The sequence below is a fragment of the Trachypithecus francoisi genome, unplaced genomic scaffold (assembly GCF_009764315.1).
Source record: "Trachypithecus francoisi isolate TF-2019V2 unplaced genomic scaffold, Tfra_2.0 Lachesis_group3, whole genome shotgun sequence".
Classification (NCBI taxonomy): domain Eukaryota; kingdom Metazoa; phylum Chordata; class Mammalia; order Primates; family Cercopithecidae; genus Trachypithecus; species Trachypithecus francoisi.
In genome coordinates, this window is record NW_022681468.1 from 83,069,431 (window position 1) to 83,092,304 (window position 22,874).

General features: G+C 48.8%; 1 protein-coding gene across 2 annotated transcripts in view; it reads left to right on the forward strand.

Annotated features, from left to right (window-relative positions):
- The window catches only part of SLC7A8 (solute carrier family 7 member 8), a 61,948-nt gene extending 44,051 nt beyond the window's left edge, over positions 1 to 17,897 (forward strand). For both annotated transcript variants that reach the window (XM_033188574.1, XM_033188575.1), the window contains 8 exons: positions 4 to 129; positions 2,611 to 2,764; positions 3,684 to 3,807; positions 5,205 to 5,308; positions 11,638 to 11,734; positions 13,375 to 13,524; positions 15,016 to 15,193; positions 15,868 to 17,897. In XM_033188574.1, coding sequence (XP_033044465.1) covers positions 4 to 129; positions 2,611 to 2,764; positions 3,684 to 3,807; positions 5,205 to 5,308; positions 11,638 to 11,734; positions 13,375 to 13,524; positions 15,016 to 15,193; positions 15,868 to 16,034 — 1,100 coding nt within the window. In that variant the 3' untranslated portion in view covers positions 16,035 to 17,897. The remainder of the gene's footprint in view (positions 1 to 3; positions 130 to 2,610; positions 2,765 to 3,683; positions 3,808 to 5,204; positions 5,309 to 11,637; positions 11,735 to 13,374; positions 13,525 to 15,015; positions 15,194 to 15,867) is intronic.
- Positions 17,898 to 22,874: the final 4,977 nt, after the last annotated feature.

Consider the following 22,874-nt stretch of genomic DNA (forward strand, 5'->3'; position numbering starts at 1 on the left):
CAGTGCTCCTCACATGGGTCAACTGTTCCAGTGTGCGGTGGGCCACCCGGGTTCAAGACATCTTCACAGCTGGGAAGCTCCTGGCCTTGGCCCTGATTATCATCATGGGGATTGTACAGATATGCAAAGGTGAGTATCACAGGAACAACAGGTGCTGCCCACCTTTCCTCCCCTTGCATATACACACCCTCTCAGCCCAGCTTTGAAGGTATGCACACCCTGAGATTTCCCCAGTTCTAGCCTTGAGTGACTTCTCTTCTTCTTCCCTTGCTTGACAAAAGGGAAGGATAAACCATTTTCCCCGAGGTGGTTGGGGGTAGGGAATACTCCCCTTAGGCTGCAAAGGTCACCTCTCCCATGCTTACCTCAAGGCTCTAGCACAGCTAGGTAAAGACCCCACATATCCGCCAAGTGTGGTCGCTCACATCTGTAATCCCAGCACTTAGGAAGGATGAGGCAGGAGGATCACTTGAGCCCAGGAGTTTGAGACTAGTCTGAGCAGCATAGTGAAATCCCATCTCTACAAAAAATCTTAAAAATTAGCAGGGCATAGTGATGCATGGCTGTGGTCTCGCTTACTCTGGAGGCTAAGGTGGGAGGATCACGTGAGCCCAGGAATTTGAGGCTGTAGTGAGCTATGATTGTGCCACTGCACTCCAGCCTGGGCGACTGAGAAAGACCTTGTCTCAAAAACAAATAAACAAACAAAAACCCCAGATCTCTAGATTCCTATTGTCTTTTTCCCCCAACCCCAGGGAAGCTCCCTGCCTCTTCTGTTGAATCTTGTCCACATCTTAAAGTGGAGGACAGAAAAAGGTATTTTATGTTTCAAAATTACTTATAATCTCTGAGAGAGAGAGCTCTGCATTCCCGGGACCCCTGCCAACATTCCCCACTGGATTTGGCCCTTTCCAAGCCTGAGGCTGTATTTGGTTTCCATGGGACCCATGGCACCGTGAGGCTCTGCCCAGTGTCACTGGGAGAAAGTCAGGTGACAAACAGGGAAACTTCCCACAAGCCCTGAAGGCAGTGTGGGCAGCCTGGATTTCTACTCCAGGAAACATAATTAAGTTTCTGCTATATAATATGTCTGATTGTTTTAAACAGTTGGATTAAGTTCTTTAACAGGTTATATATTGCTTTCAGGCATTTAGACTTAAGGAAATCACTGCACTATCTTGTCAAAAATAGTGAGTCCCTCCTAAACTGGCCTCAATTCTTTCTCCTGGTCACCCTAATCTCCTTATTTCCTGTCCCAATGCTAAACTGCAGATGAATAAGTAACATATGATCAATTACTCTCTATCTCATTGAAATTTTAGCCAGTCAGCAGACGATTCCAAGGGCCCACAGTCTGCAGCACACTGTGCTAGGGGCTGGGAAGGCAGTTTAAACAGCTCTTTGCTAAAAAAATTCCTGTCCTTGGGGAATCTTGAAAAGAGAGACGGCAAGGCATGGTGGCTCACGCCTGTAATCCCAGCACTTTGGGAGGTCAATGCAGGCACATCACTTGAGGTCAGGAGTTCAAGACCAGCCTGGCCAACGTGATGAAACCCTGTCTCTACTAAAAATACAAAAAAATTAGCCAGGCATGGTGGCACATGCCTGTAACTCCAGCTACTCGGGAGGCCGAAGCAGGAGAATCACTTAGAACCTGGGAGGTGGAGGTTGCAGTGAGCTGAGATCATGCCACTGCACTCCAGCCTGGGTGACAGAGCAAGACTCCATCTCAAAAAAAGAAAAGAGAGACCAAACACACATCTCAGAAACAGATAGGAGGATATCAACAAAGCAAGCAGCAAAACAAGCTTGAACTAATATAGCATTATGGAAACTCACGTTTGAGTGTTTGTTGTTCTGGATGCTTGCTTGTTTTTGTTTTTTTCTTTTTTGGAGACAGGGTCTTGCTCTGTCACCCAGGCTGGAGTACAGTGGCGCAATCTCAGCTCACTGCAACCTCCACCTCCCAGGTTCAAGTGATTCTCCTGCTCACTGCAGCCTTAAACTCCTGGGCTCAAGTGATCCTCCCACCTTAGCCTCTCAAATAGGTGAGACTATAGGCATACACCACCACACCCAGCTAATTTTTTTAATTAGTGGTGGAGATGGGAGTCTCGCTATGTTGCCCAGGCTGGTCTCAAACTTCTGGCCTCAAGCATTCCTTCTGCCTTGACCTCCCAAATTGTTTGGATTATAGGCCTGAGCCACTGTGCCCAACCCTGGATGCTTTCTTCATGAAAATGTAGAAACTTAGATATCAGAGAAAGTGGTCAGGAGATTACCAATGACTCCAATCCTGTATTTCCAAAGCCCAATTTACCATGTCCTTTCCTTTTAAATAACTTTACCTTTTATAGAATGAGCATTCAGAACTGTGCTTTGAACCTAAACCCTCATTTGGACTCCCAGTTTCCAGGGCCTCGGAAGCCCTGGACCTGAATTTTCCTGCTCCCTTTATCCCCATGTATCCAATATGTTGGGTTCACTGGAGACAAGACAGAGTTGGTGTCATTGCCACACGGAGGGGTGAGAGGTGGGCCAGGGCAGGCCAGGGGTTGCTGGGCTCCTGACTTGTCTCACTGAGCAGCCTCCTGTTGCATGTGTCCACAGGAGAATACTTCTGGCTGGAGCCAAAGAATGCATTTGAGAATTTCCAGGAACCTGACATCGGCCTCGTCGCACTGGCTTTCCTTCAGGGCTCCTTTGCCTATGGAGGCTGGAACTTTCTGAATTATGTGACTGAGGAACTTGTTGATCCCTACAAGTGAGTTGAAAGAGCCCGGCTATTCCCTCTCCCTTGAAGGGCCACAGCACCTGCTGCTGGAAAGAGGGAGCAGGTGTACATTGCCCACCTCGCCTTCCTCAGCCCCATTCGGACTGTGATTTGATCTATCCTGAAGTTGTAGTTCATTTCCCAGGCATTAAACCATTTGCCGTTCACCCCACCAGGAGGAGAAAAGGATCCAGTGACTTTCCCAGACCTGATTAGAAGCTGAAAACTGTACTGCATTAACACCACTGCCTTAGACAACGAACTGTGCCCTGAGAGGCTTCTGGGAATCTTGCTTGTTTCAGGACAGGCCAGTCTTGGTGTCTTGAGGCAGGGGGAAAAGGTGCATTGTGGAGATCCAGGTCAAGATCAACAGGTGTGGAGCATATTTCCAACCTGAGTTGTTTTATTGCCTTCATTTTTTTAACTTATTTTTTCTTTTGTTTTGTTTTTAGAGACAAGGTCTCACTCTGTCATCCAGGCTGGAGTCCAGTGGTACAATCATAGCTCACTGTAGCCTCAATCTCCTGGGCTCAAGCAAGCCTCCCACCTCAGCCTCCTGAGTAGCTGGGACTACAGGCACATGCCACCATGCCCAGTTAATTTTTTAATTTGTAAAAAAGAGGTCTTGCTATGTTGCTAGGGATGGCCTCGAACTCCTGGGCTCAAACGATCCTCCCTCCTTGGCCTCACAAAGGGCTGGGATAACAGGTGTGAACCACCACGCTCAGCCTCTTTTCCTTTAAATTATCCTGCCCATATGGAGGCAAAGTCCACCTCCCAGGGAAAGGAAGCCTCACAGAAGTCTGCAAGGCTAAGCACATGCAGAAAGACAGAAAACACCCCCCGGACTCCATGGCAAGTCTGGCGTCCCGGGTGCCAGCCCTTCCCCTCACCTCCTCTCCCTCTACAGGAACCTTCCCAGAGCCATCTTCATCTCCATCCCACTGGTCACATTTGTGTATGTCTTTGCCAATGTCGCTTATGTCACTGCAATGTCCCCCCAGGAGCTGCTGGCATCCAACGCCGTTGCTGTGGTAAGAAATGAAAGTCCCAGTCTCTCATATGAGGAATGTGGACATAGACTTGCCTGCTGTAGCCCTGCTCAGTTTTCCCTGATCCATGGCCTTGTGGAAGTGGAAATCACCCCCAAGTTCTCAGGACAGAAACCACATATGTCATTGGCTGGGGTATCTTTAAATGCCCAGGAGCAAACTGGTGGCTGGGTTGTACCTAGAACAGCTACAATGGCAGAACTGAGTCATGGCCACAGAGACCGCATGGCTAAGAAGCTATAAGACATTTACTACCTGGCCCTTTACAGAGAAAGTTTGCCAACTCCTAATCTTGGGCACTTTAAGCTCTAAATGTGAGAGTGGTATGAAGCAGACAGGCCCCTCCTCAGAAAGACATAATCTTGCACAAGACATGCCATTTCTCTCTGCCTTCATATCCAGAAGCAGAAGTCAGGTGTGCTCTTTGGGGAAAGAGACCATACTGGTGCAAGGGGTTGGGATCCTTGACCTCTAAGAAGGACCTGGGAGGCACCTTGCTCCCTCACCTGGCATCAGGCTGGGCCACCACCCACCCTGCCAGTCTCTTCACTGGCCTTATCTCAAAAAACCGTAAAGAAAGAGGTCCTCCCATTTCCTGAGGCAGCCTGTTCTTATGACCAACAGCCTTCTATGCTGAACAGTCTCTCCTCAGTAATGTGCTGTAAACCTAGCTCAGGGACTATGGAAAAGGCTGGTCCCCTGCGTTGTATAGTCCTTGAATACATGAAGATTCGTCTATAGCTTCATAGCCTTTTCTTTCTCAGACTAAGGAGGGGCTCATTCTTCTAATTTTACCCCCAACTCATCTGTTTTGATGAATTGAGAAATTCTCACCCTGTGATTCTGGATTAATCCCTATTTTGCAGTTGGGAAACAGAAGCTCAAAAATCATAAACTTTGCTCAAGGTCTCACAGCTCCTAGCTGGAGGGCAAGGATTTGAGCCTGGATCTGCCTGGCAGATCTTCCTGACAAGCCCATGCCCTTCCCTGTGCTGGAGAAATCATATAATGTATGTCAGGCCTGGATCACATCACCTGGCTTCCAATGCTGGTCCCTCCACTTGCTGGGTGTGTGATCTTAGGCAAGCTACTTAATCACTGTGTGACTCACTTCCTTATCCATAAAACAAGAATAGTGTTAGTTCATTATTACTATTACCACTGTGTACTACCTTCTTCAGTTAATTAGCCTAAAACATGCATTAACCCCCTGTGTAGGGGGTCCACCCTTGAGAGGGTGGGGGCTCTTAAGGAACTTGGCCAGAGAGAATTACAAAGGTGGAGATGGGAGAAATGGTTTCCCAGAGTGAAGTGGGAGCTAAGGGGTTGGGGAGTGGTAACCTCTCCTTCTTTGCTTATCTCCTTGTTTCCTCTCCCAGACTTTTGGAGAGAAGCTCCTAGGAGTCATGGCCTGGATCATGCCCATTTCTGTTGCCCTGTCCACATTTGGAGGAGTTAATGGGTCTCTCTTCACCTCCTCTCGGTGAGTGCTGCCTGGGCCCTTCTCTGGCCAGGGGCCACTCTGCTGTGCACTTTGCTCTGTTTGTAGATGGTGGGTTTGTCTCTGTCAGCAGGGGTCTGTGTGGGCATCTGGATGGTGGGCTTGAAGAGGGGTGATTGCTCACATGAGGGCGTGTGTGTCAGTGTGGATGCTGAGGAGTGTGTGCTGCTCACGTGGTCACCTGCGATGTGTGTGGCATATGGATCCTAGGTGCTTCACATGTAGTAGCCTGTCTCATTTCGAAAGGAGCAGAAGACAGAGGAGGCCACCAGCCTGCCTGATGCAGCCCCCAGTCAGGGGCTGTAGTTGGCAGCAAGACAGTATCTTGGCTGCAGTCCTAGAGCCCCCATTTCCACTTGCCTGGAAACAGGCTGCTGCTGGCTGGAAAAGAACCCCATTTGGAAAGGGACCAAGAGGGAGACTTGTGCCTGGGGCCTCTGGGTCTGGCCTCCCATGATTGTTCTGGAACTAGCCTGCAGGTGGGATGGGTTCACCCTAATTGCTCCAAGAATGCAGAGCTCCTCCCTGCTCAACTGAGGCGGCTGGAAAGGCCTTTTCGAGGCCACCCATGAGACTCAGGTGGAGAATGTGAAGTGAGAGGGTGGGGGAAAGTGGAAAGCAAACATTTGTCCAAAGAAAGAGCCTTTTATTCATGACCCCCACCCCAGAGCTCTCTCAGAAGCCAGAAGTGCAAGCGGATCCACGAGTCCCAGGTCCTGCCTCCACGCATCCAGGGACCTGGCCCTTTCTTTTGCTGTCTTCAGAAGGGGCTGTTGAGGGTAGCAGATATTGAATGACTTCCACTTGTGTGGTTCAAGGGGTCCTCCCAGGTTCTCAGAAAGCACCCCCTGCCCTCAGGGTACAGTCCTGCTCCAAAGATGAGTCCCTGAGTTCAGCTGCTTCCAAAGCCATCACATCAGGGAAGGGTTCCTGTGAAATAACAAGGTAGTGCCATGTTTTTAGGACCCAGGGCTGGAAAGAGGTGGTGTGGGTGTCCCCTGTACCCTGGGACCTTATGACACTCACCCACAGCAACCTCGTGTGCATGTTACACAGGAGCAGTGGCCACGTGGAGGCCCCGCCAAGCGGTGGAAGAACAGTGACCCATGAGGCTCCCTGAGATCTATTGGAGGAGAGTGACTGGCTACAGTCACTTTAGAGTGGGGTTTGTCCCTCAGGCAGGCCAAGCAGCGGTCTGCGTGCATGTGGTCTAGTTGTGTGTGCATGCAGGAAACGGTGGCGCATGGTGTGCTCCACCTCCGATTCAGAGGTGAGACCTCACACACCCAGGCCTCCTCTGCTCATCTTTCCAGTTCCTTCTTCCTTCCTTCTCCTTCCCTCCTTCTTTATCTCCTGTCACTCCTTTGTGTTCTCGGGTAGGGAGTGGATGATCCTTCCTGAAGAGTCAGAGTGTGTGGATGTGTGTTATGCTTAATGTCATCGTCTCCTCCGTTGTCGGCTAGCTGGGCAAGGACTGTCTGTTGTGAACTTGACACTTGCAAATGCTGTCGGATCTGGACAATTACACTTGGTCCTGTCTGCATGTGGGGGAGGGACGTGAATGCAGGACCCTGGCTATGTGCATGACAAGTCCCACAGAGCACCTGGTGCATGAGACTGCCTTGTAGAGGGGCGGCAGCATGGGAGAGGGGACAGGGATGTGTATGGCTGCATGAAACTAGTGACACTGGCCTAGGGAGTTCATTATGGTTACTGCTTATGGGTATTTGGGGATATAGTCACCTCCCACACTTCTGATGAGCTGCTGCTGTTAGCTTCAGTCTACTCCATACACAAATTACAAAGTAAGTGACAATTCTCTGAACTCCCAGTGCACTGAATCTGTGCCTTTTTGTTCTTATCAAGCTGTACCCTGCCTGTCATCCCTTAGGTGAGCCTTTCCCCAGAAAAAAGAAAAAAGTGGTCCAATTTGCACTGACATGTAAATTACTGTTGACAGCCCCTAATATTCACTTTTCTCTTAGGAGAGTAAAAGGGAAGGAGGGCTGATTTTTATGTTCAAGTTTCATATTCATATGTATATAATAGATGTACATATTTTCAAGGTACAGATGATGTTTCAATACATTGATATCATGTGTAAAAATCAAATCAGAGTAATTGAGATATCCCATCTCCTTCAATATTGTCTTTTCTTTATGCTAGGAACATTCAAATTATTCTCTTAAAATTTCTTTTTTTTTTTTTTGAGACAGAGTCTCGCTCTGTTGCCCAGGCTGGAGTGCAGTGGCACAATCTTGGCTCACTGCAAGCTCCGCCTCTCAGGTTCACACCATTCTCCTGCCTCAGCCTCCCGAGTAGCTGGGACTACAGGTGCCCGCCACCACACCCGGCTAATTTTTTGTATTTTTAGTAGAGACAGGGTTTCACTGTTAGTCAGGATGGTCTCGATCTCCTGACCTCGTGATCTGCCCACCTCAGCCTCCCAAAGTGCTGGGATTACAGGCGTGAGCCACCACGCCTGGCCTAAAACTTTTCTTTTTAAAAATAACTTTTATGGCCAGGTGTGGTGGCTCACACCTATAATCCCAGCACTTTGGGAGGCTGAGGCGGGCAGATCACAAGGTCAGGAGACCAGCCTGGCCAATATGATGAAACCCCACCTCTACTAAAAAAAAATATGAAAATTAACTAGGCTTGGTGGCAGGTGCCTGTACTCCCAGCTACCCAGGAGGCTGAGGCAGAAGAATCACTTGAACCCAGGAGGCAGAGGTTGCGGTGAGCCAAGATCATGCCACTACACGCCAGCCTGGGTGACGGAGCAAGACTTCATCTCAAAAAAAATAACGTCAAAAAAAAAAAATAACTTTTGGGGCTGGGCATGGTGGCTCACGCCTGTAATCCCAGTACTTTGGGAGGGCAAGGTGGAAGGATTGCTTGAGCCCAGTAATTCGAGACCAGCCTGGGCAACAAGGCAAGACTGTCACTACAAAAAAATAAGAAAGAAAAATAAGTAAAAAATAAAATTGATTTAAACATCAATATCCTACTTGTGATACTATAATATAATTGTGTAGCATGTTACCCATGGAGGAAACTGGGCAAAAGACACATAGGATCTCTTTTTATTATTTCTTACAACTGTACTTGGTTGGAAGATTCACTGAATGTGAATTTACAATTATCTCAAAAAATTTTTTCATTTTTTAAGTTAACTGAGCATGGTGGTACGTACATGTAGTCCCAGCTACTCAGGAGGCTGAGACTAGAGGATCACTGGAGTCCAGGAATTGGAGGCTGCAGTGAGCTATAATCATGCCACTCTACTCCAGCCTGGGGGACAGAGCAAGACCCCATCTCTAAAAATTGGAAAAATAAAAAGTTTAATTTTTTTAAGTTAAAAAAATCTTTATTCTGATTATAAATATTCCATCTATTTTAGAATTTTATTCTTTTTTTCCTTATCTTTTTTTTTCTTTCTTTTTTTTTTTTTTTTTTGAGACAGGGTCTCACTTTGTCACCCAGGCTGGAGTGCACTGGTGCAAATACAGCTCACTGCAACCTCAAACCTCCCAGGCTCAAGTGATCCTCCCACTTCAGCCCCCTCAGTAGCTGGAACTACTGGCACACTCTACCATGCCTGGCTAATTTTTGTATTTTTTGTAGAGACAGGTTTTCACCATGTTGCCCAGGCTGCATTTTACAATTTTTAAAATTTTTTCTGTAATATATAAGGAAGAAAATTAAAGTTAACCAGAATTTCACCACCCAGAGATAATCAGTTAGCATTTTAATAAATAATCTTAAAATTAATTGGTATTTGGGCATAGTGGTGCACACCTGTAGTCCTGGCTACTTGGGAGACTGAGACAGAGGATCATTTGAGTTTGGGAAGTCAAGGCTGCAGGGAGCCGTCATTGTGCCACTGCACTCCAGCCTAGGCAACAGAGCAAGACCGTGTCTCAAAAAAAAAAAAAAGAAAAGAAAAATTATTTGCATTATAGTTTTCAGTCCTGTTTTTTAATTTAATGTTATATTTTGAGCATATTCTCATGTAATCAATTTTTTTCAAAAACGTTATGACTACATAATGTTCCTTTTTTTTTTTTTTTTGAGAGAAGTTTAACTCTGTCATCCAGGTTGGAATGCAATGCTCACTGCAACCTCCACCTCTGGGTTCAGGCAATTCTGCCTCAACCTTCCAAGTAGCTGGGATTACAAGCACGTGCCACCACATCTGGCTAATTTTTGTATTTTTAGTAGAGATGGGGTTTCACCATGTTGGCCTGGCTGGTCTCAAACTCCTGACCTCAGATGATCCACCCACCTCGGCCTCCCAAAGCACTGGGATTACAGGCATGAGCCAATGTGCCTAGCCCATAACATTTCATCTTATGCCAAATCTATTTTATCAACCTCCTACTTTTAGGCACTTAGGATATTTCCAATTTTTTCTTTTCTTTTCTTTTCTTTCTTTTTGAGACAGGTTCTTGCTCTGTCGCCTAGGGTGGAGTGCAGTGGCACAATCACAGCTCACTGCAGCCTCAGCCTCCCAGGCTCATGTGATCCTGTCACCTCAGCCTCCCGAGTAACTAGAACAACAGGCACACGCCACCATGCCTGGCTAATTTTTTTATTTTTATTTTTTGTAGAGACAAGGGTCCACTATTTTTCCTAGGCTGGTCTCAAACTTCCAGGCTCAAATGATTCTCCCGCCTCAGCCTGTCAAAGTGCTGGGACTGCAGGTGTTAGCCACCAAGCCCAGACAGGATATCTTTTTTTTTTTTAACTCAATCCCACAAGACAGGATATAAAATTTTAAGTACAATTTACATACAATAAAATATGCAGGCTGGGCGTGGTGGCTCATGTCTGTCATCCCAACGCTTTGGGAGCCCGAGGCGGGAGGATCATTAGAGCCCAGAAGTTCAAGACCAGCCTGGGCAACATGGCAAGACCCTGCCTCCATTTTTTTAAAAAAAAAGCAGATCATAGGCTGGGCATGGTGGCTCACGCCTGTAATCCCAGCACTTTGGGAGGCCGAGGTGGGCAGATCACCTGAGGTCAGGAGTTCAAGACCAGCCTGACCAACGTGGAGAAACCCCATATCTACCAAAAATACAAATATTAGCCGGACATGGTGGCGCATGTCTATAGTCCCAGCTACTCGGGAGGCTGAGGCAGAAGAATCGCTTGAACCTGGGAGGCGGAGGTTGCGGTGAGCCAAGATCACGCCATTGCACTCCAGCCTGGGCAACAAGAGCGAAACTCTGTCTCAAAAAAAAAAAACCAGATCATAAATGTTCATTTTGATGAGTTTTGTGGGAATATTTTTGTTTGTGTTTGTTCATTTTTGTTTTTCATTGTTGTTTTTTAGAGGCAGAGTCTCACTATGTTGCCCAGGCTGGCTTTGAACTTCTGGGCTCAAGCAGTCTTCCTACTTCAGCCTCCCAAGTAGCTAGAAATATAGGTGTGTGCTACTGTGCCTGGCTTCCATTTGATGAATTTTGATAGTCGTCAAAATTCAACCACTACCCAAAACAAGATATAGAACATTTCCACCACCAGTTCCCCACTACCACAAAAACAACTACTCTCTGACTAGGATAAGAGTGTTTTTAGACTGGGCATGATGGCTTACACCTGTAGTCCCAGCACTTTGGGAAGTCGAGGCGAATGGATCATGAGGTCAGCAGTTCAAGACTAGCCTGGCCAAGATGGTGAAACCCCGTCTCTACTAAAAATACAAAAATTAGTCGGGCATGGTGGCACACACTTGTAATCCCAGCTTCTCGGGGTGCTGAGGCAGAGAAGTGCTTAAACCTGGGAGGTGGAGGTTGCAATGAGCTGAGATTGTGGCACTGCACTCCAGCCTGGGCAACAGAGCAAGATTCCATCTCAAAAAAAAAAAAGTGTTTTTAAAGCTTTCCATATGCAGTTCGGTCCCAGTGTATCAGGGAATCTGCATCCTTTGAGGATGTGAGGAATGCTTTTAAAGAGATGAAGACTTTAGGCAACAGACAGAGGTTGTTCCTGCAGCCTTCCAGGCATTGGGAGCACCCCACTGAGTGACAGTACACTTATCAGTAACCCTGAGCCACCCATACCACATTCAGGGTCTAACATACCCAGGGTTCATCCACTTTTCCACTGGCTGCCTCTGGTTTGCGTGCACCGGCATTTGTGAACACAGGTTCTGTGGCTGGTGGGGCGGAAAGTGTGCATGTGAAGGCAGGTGCCTGGTTGGAGGGAGGATGCCCCTGTGTGGGCAGAAGGTAGGCATGGATGAAGGAACTCGGGCTTGGTGGTCCATGGGTTATCCCAGGCTGACCTGCTTTTCTCCCTGCCAGGCTGTTCTTCGCTGGAGCCCGAGAGGGCCACCTTCCCAGTGTGTTGGCCATGATCCACGTGAAGCGTTGCACCCCAATCCCAGCCCTGCTCTTCACAGTAAGGGCCCTTCCTGCTGTAACTCTCCACACACCTCCCTCTTTTTGTGCCTAGTCTAAGCTGGGAGTTCATGCTTTTCACACACACCCCTGTTACCCTTCCGGTCTGCTGCTAGGTCTCAATGGATCTTAGATGATCTGGCAAATGATACTCATCAGCTTTGTTAATATCAAGAGATATAGCAAGGGAAGATCCTGAGTCCTGAAATACCTAAGGCTCTCGGGCTAACTTATTTCCATTCTCCCATCCTTTTGGGTCAGACTGAACTGACTGCCTCAGGATTCTACAGCCTCAAAAAAAAATGTCTCCCTTGGCTCTCCTCACACCTGTTACTGCAGGGTTGTGGCACTGGTCTCTGCTCGTGGCTGGTTGGTCCCTGCAAACACCCACTCCCCACATCAAGCTTCAGGGCAGCCTGCCAGTCTCTTGGAAACATCACTGAAATGAATTTAGTGTTAAGAGTACACCAAATAAGAAAAATCATAGAGGAAGACTGATAAACTGAAAACTGAAAAGGAAACTTGGGACTGGAAAGAGATGGGAATAAAATATCCCCAGAGTAGAATCATTTAGAGAGAGCTAAAGGAAGGAACAAAGACTTGTCCCCATTGAGTCTTTTGAGTTATTGTTATTTTCCTTCTGGATCCTGAATAAAACACTAAAAATGACTTTGGTCCACTGGCGAAGCAGTTAGAAATCAGAATAACAGAGCTCATGGGAGTCAAGAGCATTGTACAGCATTGGTGTACAACATCAGAATGTTCAGATGTAGGATGAAGGTCACCTTGACTGGTTGGTTGTGGAAGGTGGCTGGAGAAGACAGTACTCCCAGTGGGCCATACCCTTTTTTTTTCTTTCTTTTCCCAGTTAGAGCAATTGGTGCAGTAGTGTGACTAAAAGGCAGATGCAGCAAGAACCATTAAAAGCATCTCGATTATTTTAACCATCGGCTCTCACAGGAGAACGGAACTTTTGTTGACCTTCACAAGTTATCAGAGGGGAGGAGTATGGTTCCAAGAGAGCCACAGAGATGATTTTGAGGTTGGAAAGTAGACTCTGTCAAGAAAACCTCATACGAATGTTATGAGGGTTAAGTGAGTTAATCTTCGTCAAATGCTAAAAATAGGGACCTGGCACACAGTAAGTTCTATGTAACCAGTTTTGAAATTAATAAAGAAAAGGAAGAAAAATAGATGACTCAGCCAGGAGAAAAGGATGAGGGCAGGAATAAAGCCTTAATCTGTTGTTAACAATCTTCCCTAAGGGATTAAAAAAAATGAAGTTAGCTTGAGCTATAACCAACAGAGACATACAAATGAGACCGGGGCTGACACAGAGCCACGTTATACCAGTGTGGCCAGTCTAGCTGCTTACGCCCAGTATCCATTCTAAGTGGTTAGTGCCCATGCCATACCAGTGGTTAAATATTTTTATCATCACCCCTATAATAAGAAAGGACTTCCTAGCAATAAAGATGTTGTAACGTCCTAGGTTACTAGGGGAGGTTCTAAAGTCCCCATTTCGAGACATCCATTATATAATGGCATCGTCTGCCTGGAGGCTGGGGGACAGCCCCTAATCTATAATACCAGTCTCTGAATATCTTTCGGATCACTGATGAGCTCCTTCCACTTCCCCAGTGCATCTCCACCCTGCTGATGCTGGTCACCAGCGACATGTACACACTCATCAACTATGTGGGCTTCATCAACTACCTGTTCTATGGGGTCACAGTTGCTGGACAGATAGTCCTTCGCTGGAAGAAGCCTGATATCCCCCGCCCCATCAAGGTGAGAGAACCTCCCTTTGGGGTCCCCTTCCCTTCCTCTGTGGTTCTAGCTGCAGTTCAGATGTTTAAATCACCTCTGTTCTTAGCTGCTGACCACACATCATCATCTCTGATGGTAGCAGACCCTTTGGAAAGCAAGGGCCATTTGTGAATGGGACCACCATTTGCGTTCTCCACTGGGGATGAGATCAGAGCAGACTGTAGCTGGGGAATAAGTCAGATAAAATGTCACTTTCATCTTGACATTCCTTTGTTTCCTACCAGTCTAAGCCTTAAACTCCAGCTGACTTTTCAAACTCCAGCTGACTTTTCAAACTCCAGCTGACTTTTCAAGGTTCTCTTATCTCCCCAACACTTCCTCCTTGTCCCTCCAGATAGCTGGGTTCACTATGTGCTATGTCTCCATCCCAGAATGACTTTCCTCCTCCCATCTGCCCATCTACATTTTAACCATTTTCCAAATGCGCCTCAAGTACCTCCTCTTTCTTGAAGTTTTCTAGTCCACTGCAACCTTCTATGATCCTCCCTTTTTAAACTCCTATAACCCTACACATATAGGGTGCTCAGTGAACCTAATATTGCTACAAGATATAACTCTGTGATAGAAATTAATGGGATTGCTCAGAACAAGACATGCTAGAGGATTATGAGTTCTCCAACAAATTAGAAGAATAGAGTGTACTCTGGAGCTATTTGAACAATCCTATTCTAGAAACAGTGCCTAGATTCTTCTAGAAGATCCTTCCAGCTGAAAAATCAAAGGCTCTCCAAATCTCTCAGTTCCTCACTGGCATTTCCACCACCATTTTCTACTCTCACTCTTAGAAAACCTGCTAGAGGGAAGAGGAGGTAGAATAACCCCAGGTCCCCACCACACACATCCCTTCGAGCAAGGAAGACAAGGAAGAGAAAGGCAGCTGAATCAGGACTGCCCCTGGAGCCCTGAAGAGGATACTCTGGGGAACTCCCCACATGTGGCCCATAAGGAGCTGACATTTGCCATATTGTGCCCACATAAGGGCCCTGCATAGAAGTGGGCAAGGACCAGGGAGCCTGAGTGACTTGAATCGTCTCCTGCCTGCACTTTGTGCATTGCCACACCTCCCCTCCATCCTAGGACCTCAGCAGATGCACCCATGTGCCAGCAAGCTTCTCTATCCCTATGGGCTTCTCTGGCTGCCACAGGCACATGGCATGCATGATGAGGCCTTGTCTAATCACACCCAGGATCGAGGACATGGGCAAGGAGGGTCCGTTCCTCCCTAGCTCCTCCCCATCCTCTTCCTGTCTGACCATCCATGTTCATCAACATTTGTTCATATAGCCCCTGCCCTATCAGGGATGAGTGTGGGACCACAGAGCTGAGGGAAGCCCAGCCTTTGCCCTTGAGGATGTGTCTCTGTGGGTGAAGAAGAGAGAGAATGCCCCAGTTCCTAGTCCTGGGGGCCACAGGGCCTACACAATTCACATGCCTCATGCCTCTGCTCCACAGATCAACCTGCTGTTCCCCATCATCTATTTGCTGTTCTGGGCCTTCCTGCTGGTCTTCAGCCTATGGTCAGAGCCGGTGGTGTGTGGCATTGGCCTGGCCATCATGCTGACAGGAGTGCCTGTCTATTTCCTGGGTGTTTACTGGCAACACAAGCCCAAGTGTTTCAGTGACTTCATTGGTGAGTTGTTGGAGGCTCTGGCTGGCTTGAGGGCCTCCTGGGCTAGAATGCAGTGGTCAGTGATGGGGTGGGGGAGCCACCAGGGCCAGGAGACGTAGGCTTGCCTTCTCCTCAGTCCACAGAGCTCTGGAGGAGTCCAGAGCAGGGAAAGCAGATGCCTTTTCCCAGAGACCTCTGAGAGAGGAGAACAGCTGGCATTTCCATACAGACCTTAGACCTGCAAGAATAGGCAACTTGGGCTGGGCACAGTGGCTCATACCTATAATTCCAGCACTTTGGGAGGCTGAGACAGAGGATCACTTGAGCCCAGGAGTTTGAGACCAGCCTGGTCAACATAGCAAGACCCCATCTCTATTACTAAAAATTTTAAAATTAAATAGGCAACCTATCAGCCATCCTGTGAGAGCTGCCCCAAGCTGGGTGGAGACCAGCGGAGACCCTGGACTTGGGGGTCAGTGGGCACAGGGAAGATGGAAGGCTGGGGCCTTCATGAGCAAGGAGCAGCTGGCGGGAGATGCAGGAGGCAGACCAGGTGGAAAAGATTCCCCTCAAGGCACTGATTGCTCTGAAGAGGCAGAACTTGGAGCAGGAGAGCTGGGAAGGGCCGGGGCCGCTTGGCCAGGTTGGTGGGATGCTCCGCACTGGCCTGGTTTCTGTTTGATCTCTTCCTACAGAGCTGCTAACCCTGGTGAGCCAGAAGATGTGTGTGGTCGTGTACCCCGAGGTGGAGCGGGGCTCAGGGACAGAGGAGGCTAATGAGGACATGGGGGAGCAGCAGCAGCCCATGTACCAACCCACTCCCACCAAGGACAAGGACGTGGCGGGGCAGGCCCAGCCCTGAGGACCACCATTCCCTCAGCTGGCTACTCCCTCCTCCCTCCCCTTTTATCCTACCTCCCTGCCTTGGTCCCCCCAACACATGCAAGTACACACACACCCCTCTCTCTGCTTTTGTCAGGCAGTGGTAGGACTTCGGTGTGGGTAGTGAGAAATTGTAAACAAAAACTCACATTCATACCCAAAAAACCAGACTCTCACCCCAGGGTCCATGTCCCAGGCCCCACTCCAGTGCTGCCCACACTCCCAGCTGCTGGAGGAGAGGGGAGATGCCAAGGTGCCAAGATGCCGGGCCACACCCTCAGCTGCCTCTTCAGGAACCAGAGCTCATTACTGCCTTCCCTCCCAGGGAGGCCCCTTCAGAGAGGAGGGGCGGCCACAGGGGCTGTGTTGTGGGGGGACAGGCTCAAGCAATTCTGTCCCCATCAAGGGGTCAGCTGGAGAGACCCAAGACCCTATCTGTTCACCAGGGACCCAAAATCCAAGGGGATGCTTCCCTCTGCCCTCTTTCCTGCCCCTCCCCATCATACCTGCACCCACCCCAGCCAGGGTTCCCTGTCCAGAATTCAGTTCTCCTCAGGATGCCAACTCCCAGAGCTAAGGACCAAGGAGAAGAACAGCCTCTCCACCCCCAAGCCAGGCGGTTGAGGAACATACTGAGAAAGGCTCAGATTGCAGAAACCCAGCCCTGCCCCTGCCTCCTGCATCCTGCCCCCAACATGGTGCCAAAGCTTCCAGAAGCCAAAAAGGCTTCTGATTTTTAATTTAGTGGGCATCTCTCTCAGCAACTCCACCTCCCCATCACAGGAAGGAGCAGTCCCCTGCTATCCCTGCAGCCACTCCCAGCACACCCGCACACAGCCAGCACCACCGCCCCCACCATGCCCTTCTCCTCTCTGGGCCTTGGCTTGGGACCGGGTGTGAAGGATCCCCAAGCCCTTCAGGCCTGAGATCAGAGCCAAACCAGCCTTAAGTCACCTCCCATCCAAGAACTTGGCCTAAAAATACTCCCCTATTTCTAACCCTCAGGACGGATCTGATATTAAATGCCTTCCCTGGGAGGGAGGGCGCCTTCCCCCTCCCCAGAGGTGCCCATTCCATACCCTGGGAGACTGGGGAGAGCATTGACTGAAGCCCAGTTCCTTTCCCGTCCATCCTCAACTCCAGTAGCCCCCCACTCCTCTCAGGTCTCAGTGCCATGCCGTCTTGGGGCAGGGTGAGAGGGCAGTGGCAACAGGGCGCCCACTCTAGAGGTCCTCAAAAAAGGTCCTCCTCTGTGGCTGGTGGCCTCTGACCTTTCCCTGGGCTCCAAAGGAAGGCCATGGAGTTTGTCGTGGGCCCTGCAACCTCCCCAGTCACTCCTGCTGCACTAAGGACTTAGGATCCTTTTATCACAAATCGGGATTCTCTCCCTCACCCCCAGTTCTGTCTGCTTAAACTGGAATACACGGGAGCCCTTCCTGACCTGGGTGGTATCTCCCAGCTTCCCTGCCCAGCCTGCCTGCCCCATAGTTGGTGAGATGCCGAGTTTGGTCTGAGTTGTGACCCCTTCAGAGTAGATGCCCGGCAGGCTGGGGTTGGCCCCTGGAGGGTCATGGGACCATCTTCTTGTTCCCTCTTTTCTCATTCCTCCAACTTCCTCCCCTCCTTCAATTATTTTTTTGTAAAGTTGATGCCTTACTTTTTGGATAAATATTTTTGAAGCTGGTATTTCTATTATTTCTTTTGGATTTTTTTAAATGTAAGGTTGTTTTGGGGGTGGAGTTAGAGCCTTGATGATAATTTCTTTCGCTTGGTGTAGGTTTTAAGATTTGTTTTGTGGAGAGGTTTTTTCTTTTGATGTAATAAAATTTAAAACGGAAATGAAGTTGGTGGTGTTGATAATTAAGTAACCTTTTGAGACAGAGTCACCAGGCATTTCCTCTTATGAGATCTTGCCAGGTTCCTTCCAGAATGACATTCCTAAAAGCTCTTGCTCTCTATAACTTCTAGCTATTGTAGGGACTCAGTGCCAGTGCATTCAAACCACTGACTCTCATTCTGAACCAAAAACATCATCAAAAGAAAAAAGTACAACAAATTTACAGATCCCAACTGTTTACTGTAATTCTGGAATCAGGCAACACTTCATTCCATAAAATAGAATACATGTTCCAAAGAGTTGAGCAGAAGAGGTTGGCTTTACAGACAGGAAAGGGCTGAAGAAAGCTGGTTAGTCACTTTTCAAAGTTGCTTTTCTTGGCTGGGCACAGTGGCTCACTCCTGTAATCCCAGCCCTTTGGGAGGCTGAGGAGGGAGGATCTCTTGAGCCCAGGAGTTTGAGACCAGCCTGGGCAACATAGCAAGACCTCATCTCTACAAAAGATAAAATGATCTGGGCATGGTGGTATGTGCTTGTAGTCCCAGCTACTTGGGAGGCTGAGGCCGAAAGGAGGACGGGTTGAGCCTGGGAGGTCGAGGCCGCAGTGAGCTGTGATTGCGCTACTGCACCTCCAACCTGGGTGGAAGAGCAAGCCCCTGTTTCAAAAACAAAGTTACGGCCGGGCGCGGTGGCTCAAGCCTGTAATCCCAGCACTTTGGGAGGCCGAGACGGGCGGATCACGAGGTCAGGAGATCGAGACCATCCTGGCTAACACGGTGAAACCCCGTCTCTACTAAAAAATACAAAAAAACTAGCCGGGCGAGGTGGCGGGCGCCTGTAGTCCCAGCTACTCGGGAGGCTGAGGCAGGAGAATGACGGGAACCCGGGAGGCGGAGCTTGCAGTGAGCTGAGATCCGGCCACTGCACTCCAGCCTGGGCGACAGAGCGAAACTCTGCCTCAAAAAAAAAAAAAAAAAAAACAAAGTTACTTTTCTTGTAAGGTGGGGACAGGGAGACAGAACAATAGAAAAATAACTGATTAGTTAATATCAGGATCCCTCAGGCTACCTTGTTTTGTGTAAAGATTAAAGCAGAGGGAACTTCATTATCATGCCCATTGAATATTGAAATTGACCTGTTTTAATTGGCTGTTATAGCTCTCTCCTGATTTCTAGGAAGGTCAGATAACAACTTAGGTTAGATTTGGTGATGTGGAACTTTAGCATGGGGGATTCCATTTTTATTTTAGTCTGGTCTGTGGGGCCTAGAGCAGGAGCTTAGTCCAAAACCATGACCTTCTGTACTTTTTTATTTACCAACACTCACTCATTCCTTCTTGGAGTCACGAAGTATTACTAAGTTCCTGCTCTGTGCACCATATTGAAAGCCTGTAGACTAACTGGGAAGAACTCAACACTGCCCAGGGTGGGAACGTGGGCAAGGGAGAGACGGCACCCAGCCAAGCTGAGAGAGGCAAAGGCAGACGTCCTCCCAAAGCCTGATCAGCAAAGGCTTCTCTCATCAGCACAGCCTGAGCCAAGTCTATGGGGCAAGTCAGGATCCAAGGAGCTTGATGGGAGGGCCTGGGAGGTAAGGCTAGGTTCACTCAGCCAGACAGAGCCATCTGAGAAGAAGAGTTAGCTCTAGGAGGAAGAGTAGGAGGACCATTGGACTAGGACAGGGAAAAAGGAAGAAGTCGTTAAGGTATGTACAAGTACTTCCTGGAGTTTTGGGTTAACTACTAGAGGAAGTTGATGGGATTAGCCCCAGTCCTTGCTTTGTGTCCCTGTCTTTATGGGCTGCCCTCCTGACTGCGTGTCCAGAGCCAGCACTGCTAGCAGATGTAGGGCAAGGGTGGGGGAAAGGGGGTGGTGGAGGGGCAGTGGTGTTAAGACATCACCCTTCACCATCTGGAACACTGTGAGGACAAGGCAGGCAAGATGCCGCCACTCCCAGTCCTGGCCTGATGCCAACACTCCTGCTTTGTGACTGTCATTCTTCCAGACGGGCTGAAAGCTCGCCATTCAACAGGGACGCCGAGCTGGGAGGCCGGCCACTAAACAGCTGTGTGTCCTTGGGCAAGTCACCTTACCTGCTTAGCATTTTAAGAGAGAGAGCTGGACCTAATCTCAAACAGTTCCTCAATCTTCCAATTTTAGGTTGTCCCAAAAGGCAGAGGCCAGTCTTGTCCAAGCCTCACATCCGCCCTTTGGGGCTCCCTTCTCCAGCACACACACCTTTCCTTTCCCTGGACTGCCCCAGGCTCCTCCCTATTGCCCCATTCCAGCAAGTCCTGTCCCTCATCCTTCTCACTCCATGGAGGCACTTGTCCTTCAGGTGCACCCTCTCTTTCTGTGACACCTGCTGATCTTTTCAACCTGGTCAAATTGGGCAAATGTGGGTCCCCTCCTGGGCAACAAACATTTACTTTTAACCTGGCCATTTCCTGTCTTAACCCTGTCAGTCACTTTAATGCTAGGAATTTCCCATGCTCTGAGTTTAGGGAATTTGGGAACATTTTGAAAGTCACTGAAATTGTAGCTGTTTATGCATTCATTAATTAATGTGGTCACACAACAAATCTTTTTGTGACCATTCTGTCAAAGACTTTGCTATATGCTGTAGAAATAGTAAATTTTTTTCCTGATTTTTCTTTCTTTTTTTTGAGACGGAGTCTCGCTCTGCCGCCCAGGCTGGAGTGCAGTGGCCAGATCTCAGCTCACTGCAAGCTCCGCCTCCCGGGTTTACGCCATTCTCCTGCCTCAGCCTCCCGAGTAGCTGGGACTACAGGCGCCCGCCACCTCGCCCGGCTAGTTTTTTGTATTTTTTAGTAGAGACGGGGTTTCACCATGTTAGCCAGGATGATCTCAATCTCCTGACCTCGTGATCCGCCTGTCTCGGCCTCCCAAAGTGCTGGGATTACAGGCTTGAGCCACCGCGCCCGGCCGATTTCCTGATTTTTCTAAGTCAGCATAGACTTCAAATATTTTCTTCCATTGTCTCCATAAGGATATTCAGATGTGTCAACCTGCTTGTCCTTCTTTTTTTTTTTTTTTTTTTGAGATGGAGTCTAGCTCTGTTGCCAGGTTGGAGTGCAGTGACGTGATCTTGGCTCACTGCAACCTCCGCCTCCCAGGTTCAAGAGATTCTCCTGCCTCAGCCTCCAGAGTAGCTGGGATTACAGGCACGTGCTGCCACACCCAGCTAATTTTTTTTTTTTTTAAGTAGAGACGAGGTTTCACCATGTTGGCCAGGGTGGTCTTGATCTCCTGACCTCGTGATCCGAACGCCTCAGCCTCCCAAAGTGCTGGGATTACAGGCGCGAGCCACCGCACCCGGCCCTGTCCTTCGTTTTAATTCAGGAAATATGGTCACCATAGTTGAAGAGGTCCAAAAGATGTAACTGACTCTACCCTCAAAGAGCAAATAGTTTGCTAGGGGAACGAAACCAAGGATACGCATGGCACACATATGTGTGCGCATCCTGGCTCCATAGACCACCCATGCCATGCTGGAACCACTGCCTGTGGGCCTTCCTGCTGGGCTGTGATCCCTACTGGCAAGGGCTAAACCCAACACATCCCCAGACCCCGTGCAGTGCCTGGTACCTACGTGCTCAAAAATGTTTGTCAAACTGACGCACCACATGAGGCAGCAGGTAGTGAGTGTTAAGGAGACACAGATAAAACTGCAATGAGAGGTCAGAGGAAGAGAAGAAGGAGACTTCACATTTACTAAGACCAGTTGCATGACATACATTATGTTATTCACAGTTTAAATTAAACAACCCTATGAAGGAGGTATTACTACTGCCACTTTGCAAGGAAGATTAAGTAACTTGCCCAGAGTCACGGAGTTGGTTAGTGACAGAGGCCAGATTTGAGCCCAGTTCTCTCTTAACACTTCACAGCCATGCTCAGCTACCTTCCTACTGGGAAAGTCTTAATTCACCAAAGAGGTGGCACTGGAAGGAGGCCTGTTACAAAGTCACTAAGATAACAAACATGCATCATTTCAGTTAATCCAAACAGGTAGTAACTGCAGTGGCAAAGGAAAAATGGTCCCGGGAGGGCTTCTTTCCTCTCCTGAGCAAGAATCCCCCAGCCACTGACTGGCACTGCCCTCCCCACCTCCCCTTCCTGTCCAGAGCTCCCCCTACCCTACCCTGACATCCAGAGTCCTGCCTGCCCCAGCCAAACCCCTGTTACTGGGAAACACTGAGGTCAGCGTGCCAGCAACGTCAGCACTAGCTGGGGAGGCCAGGGCAGAGATTTATCTCACCATGGCTAAAGCTGCTGACTTTCTCATTTCCTGCGGTTCTATTTACATACCTCCCACTTCCTCCTGCGCAGCTACTGATGCAGACTTCCCCCTCCCCATGGTGGCCAAATGAGGGCCAGGAAGGTTCTCCAAGTCACATAGCAACCCCTTCCCATCCCTTCAGCCAGAGATGAACCAGGCATCCTCCTTGGATGACCTTGGGCAGCTCAGCCTCTCAGCCTTGTTTTCCTTGTTTATAAAGTAGGAATAAAAATACTGTCTGCCTTGCCTACCTTCCTGCACAACCCATGGGTAAAGAGCATGAAAAAGTGTATGTTTCAAGGATTGAAAGAGCATTAATTTATCAGAAAGCACAAGGCCTATTCATTATCATTATTTCAAAGTAGGGGAGGGGACAGAATTTCTCCTCATGGAGACAAGGCCCTGGACCCAGGACTCGCAGGCTGCTTATTCTCCCTAGAACTGCACTGCAAGACCCCATCCCAGCCAGGTTTCCTCGTCCTCCTTCCAGACGCCCCGCAGGAGCTTGCCGAGAGCCAGAGCTGTGAGAGGCTGCCCTCTGCTGTCCACCTGAGTCCGAACCACAGCAGCCCTCCAAGTCCGAAATATTGGGGCCAATATTGCCACCTGGTGGTCAACAGAAGCACTGCCACCAAACTGAGAGCTCAGCTTTGAAATGGAGAAATCTCCCTAATTCCTGAC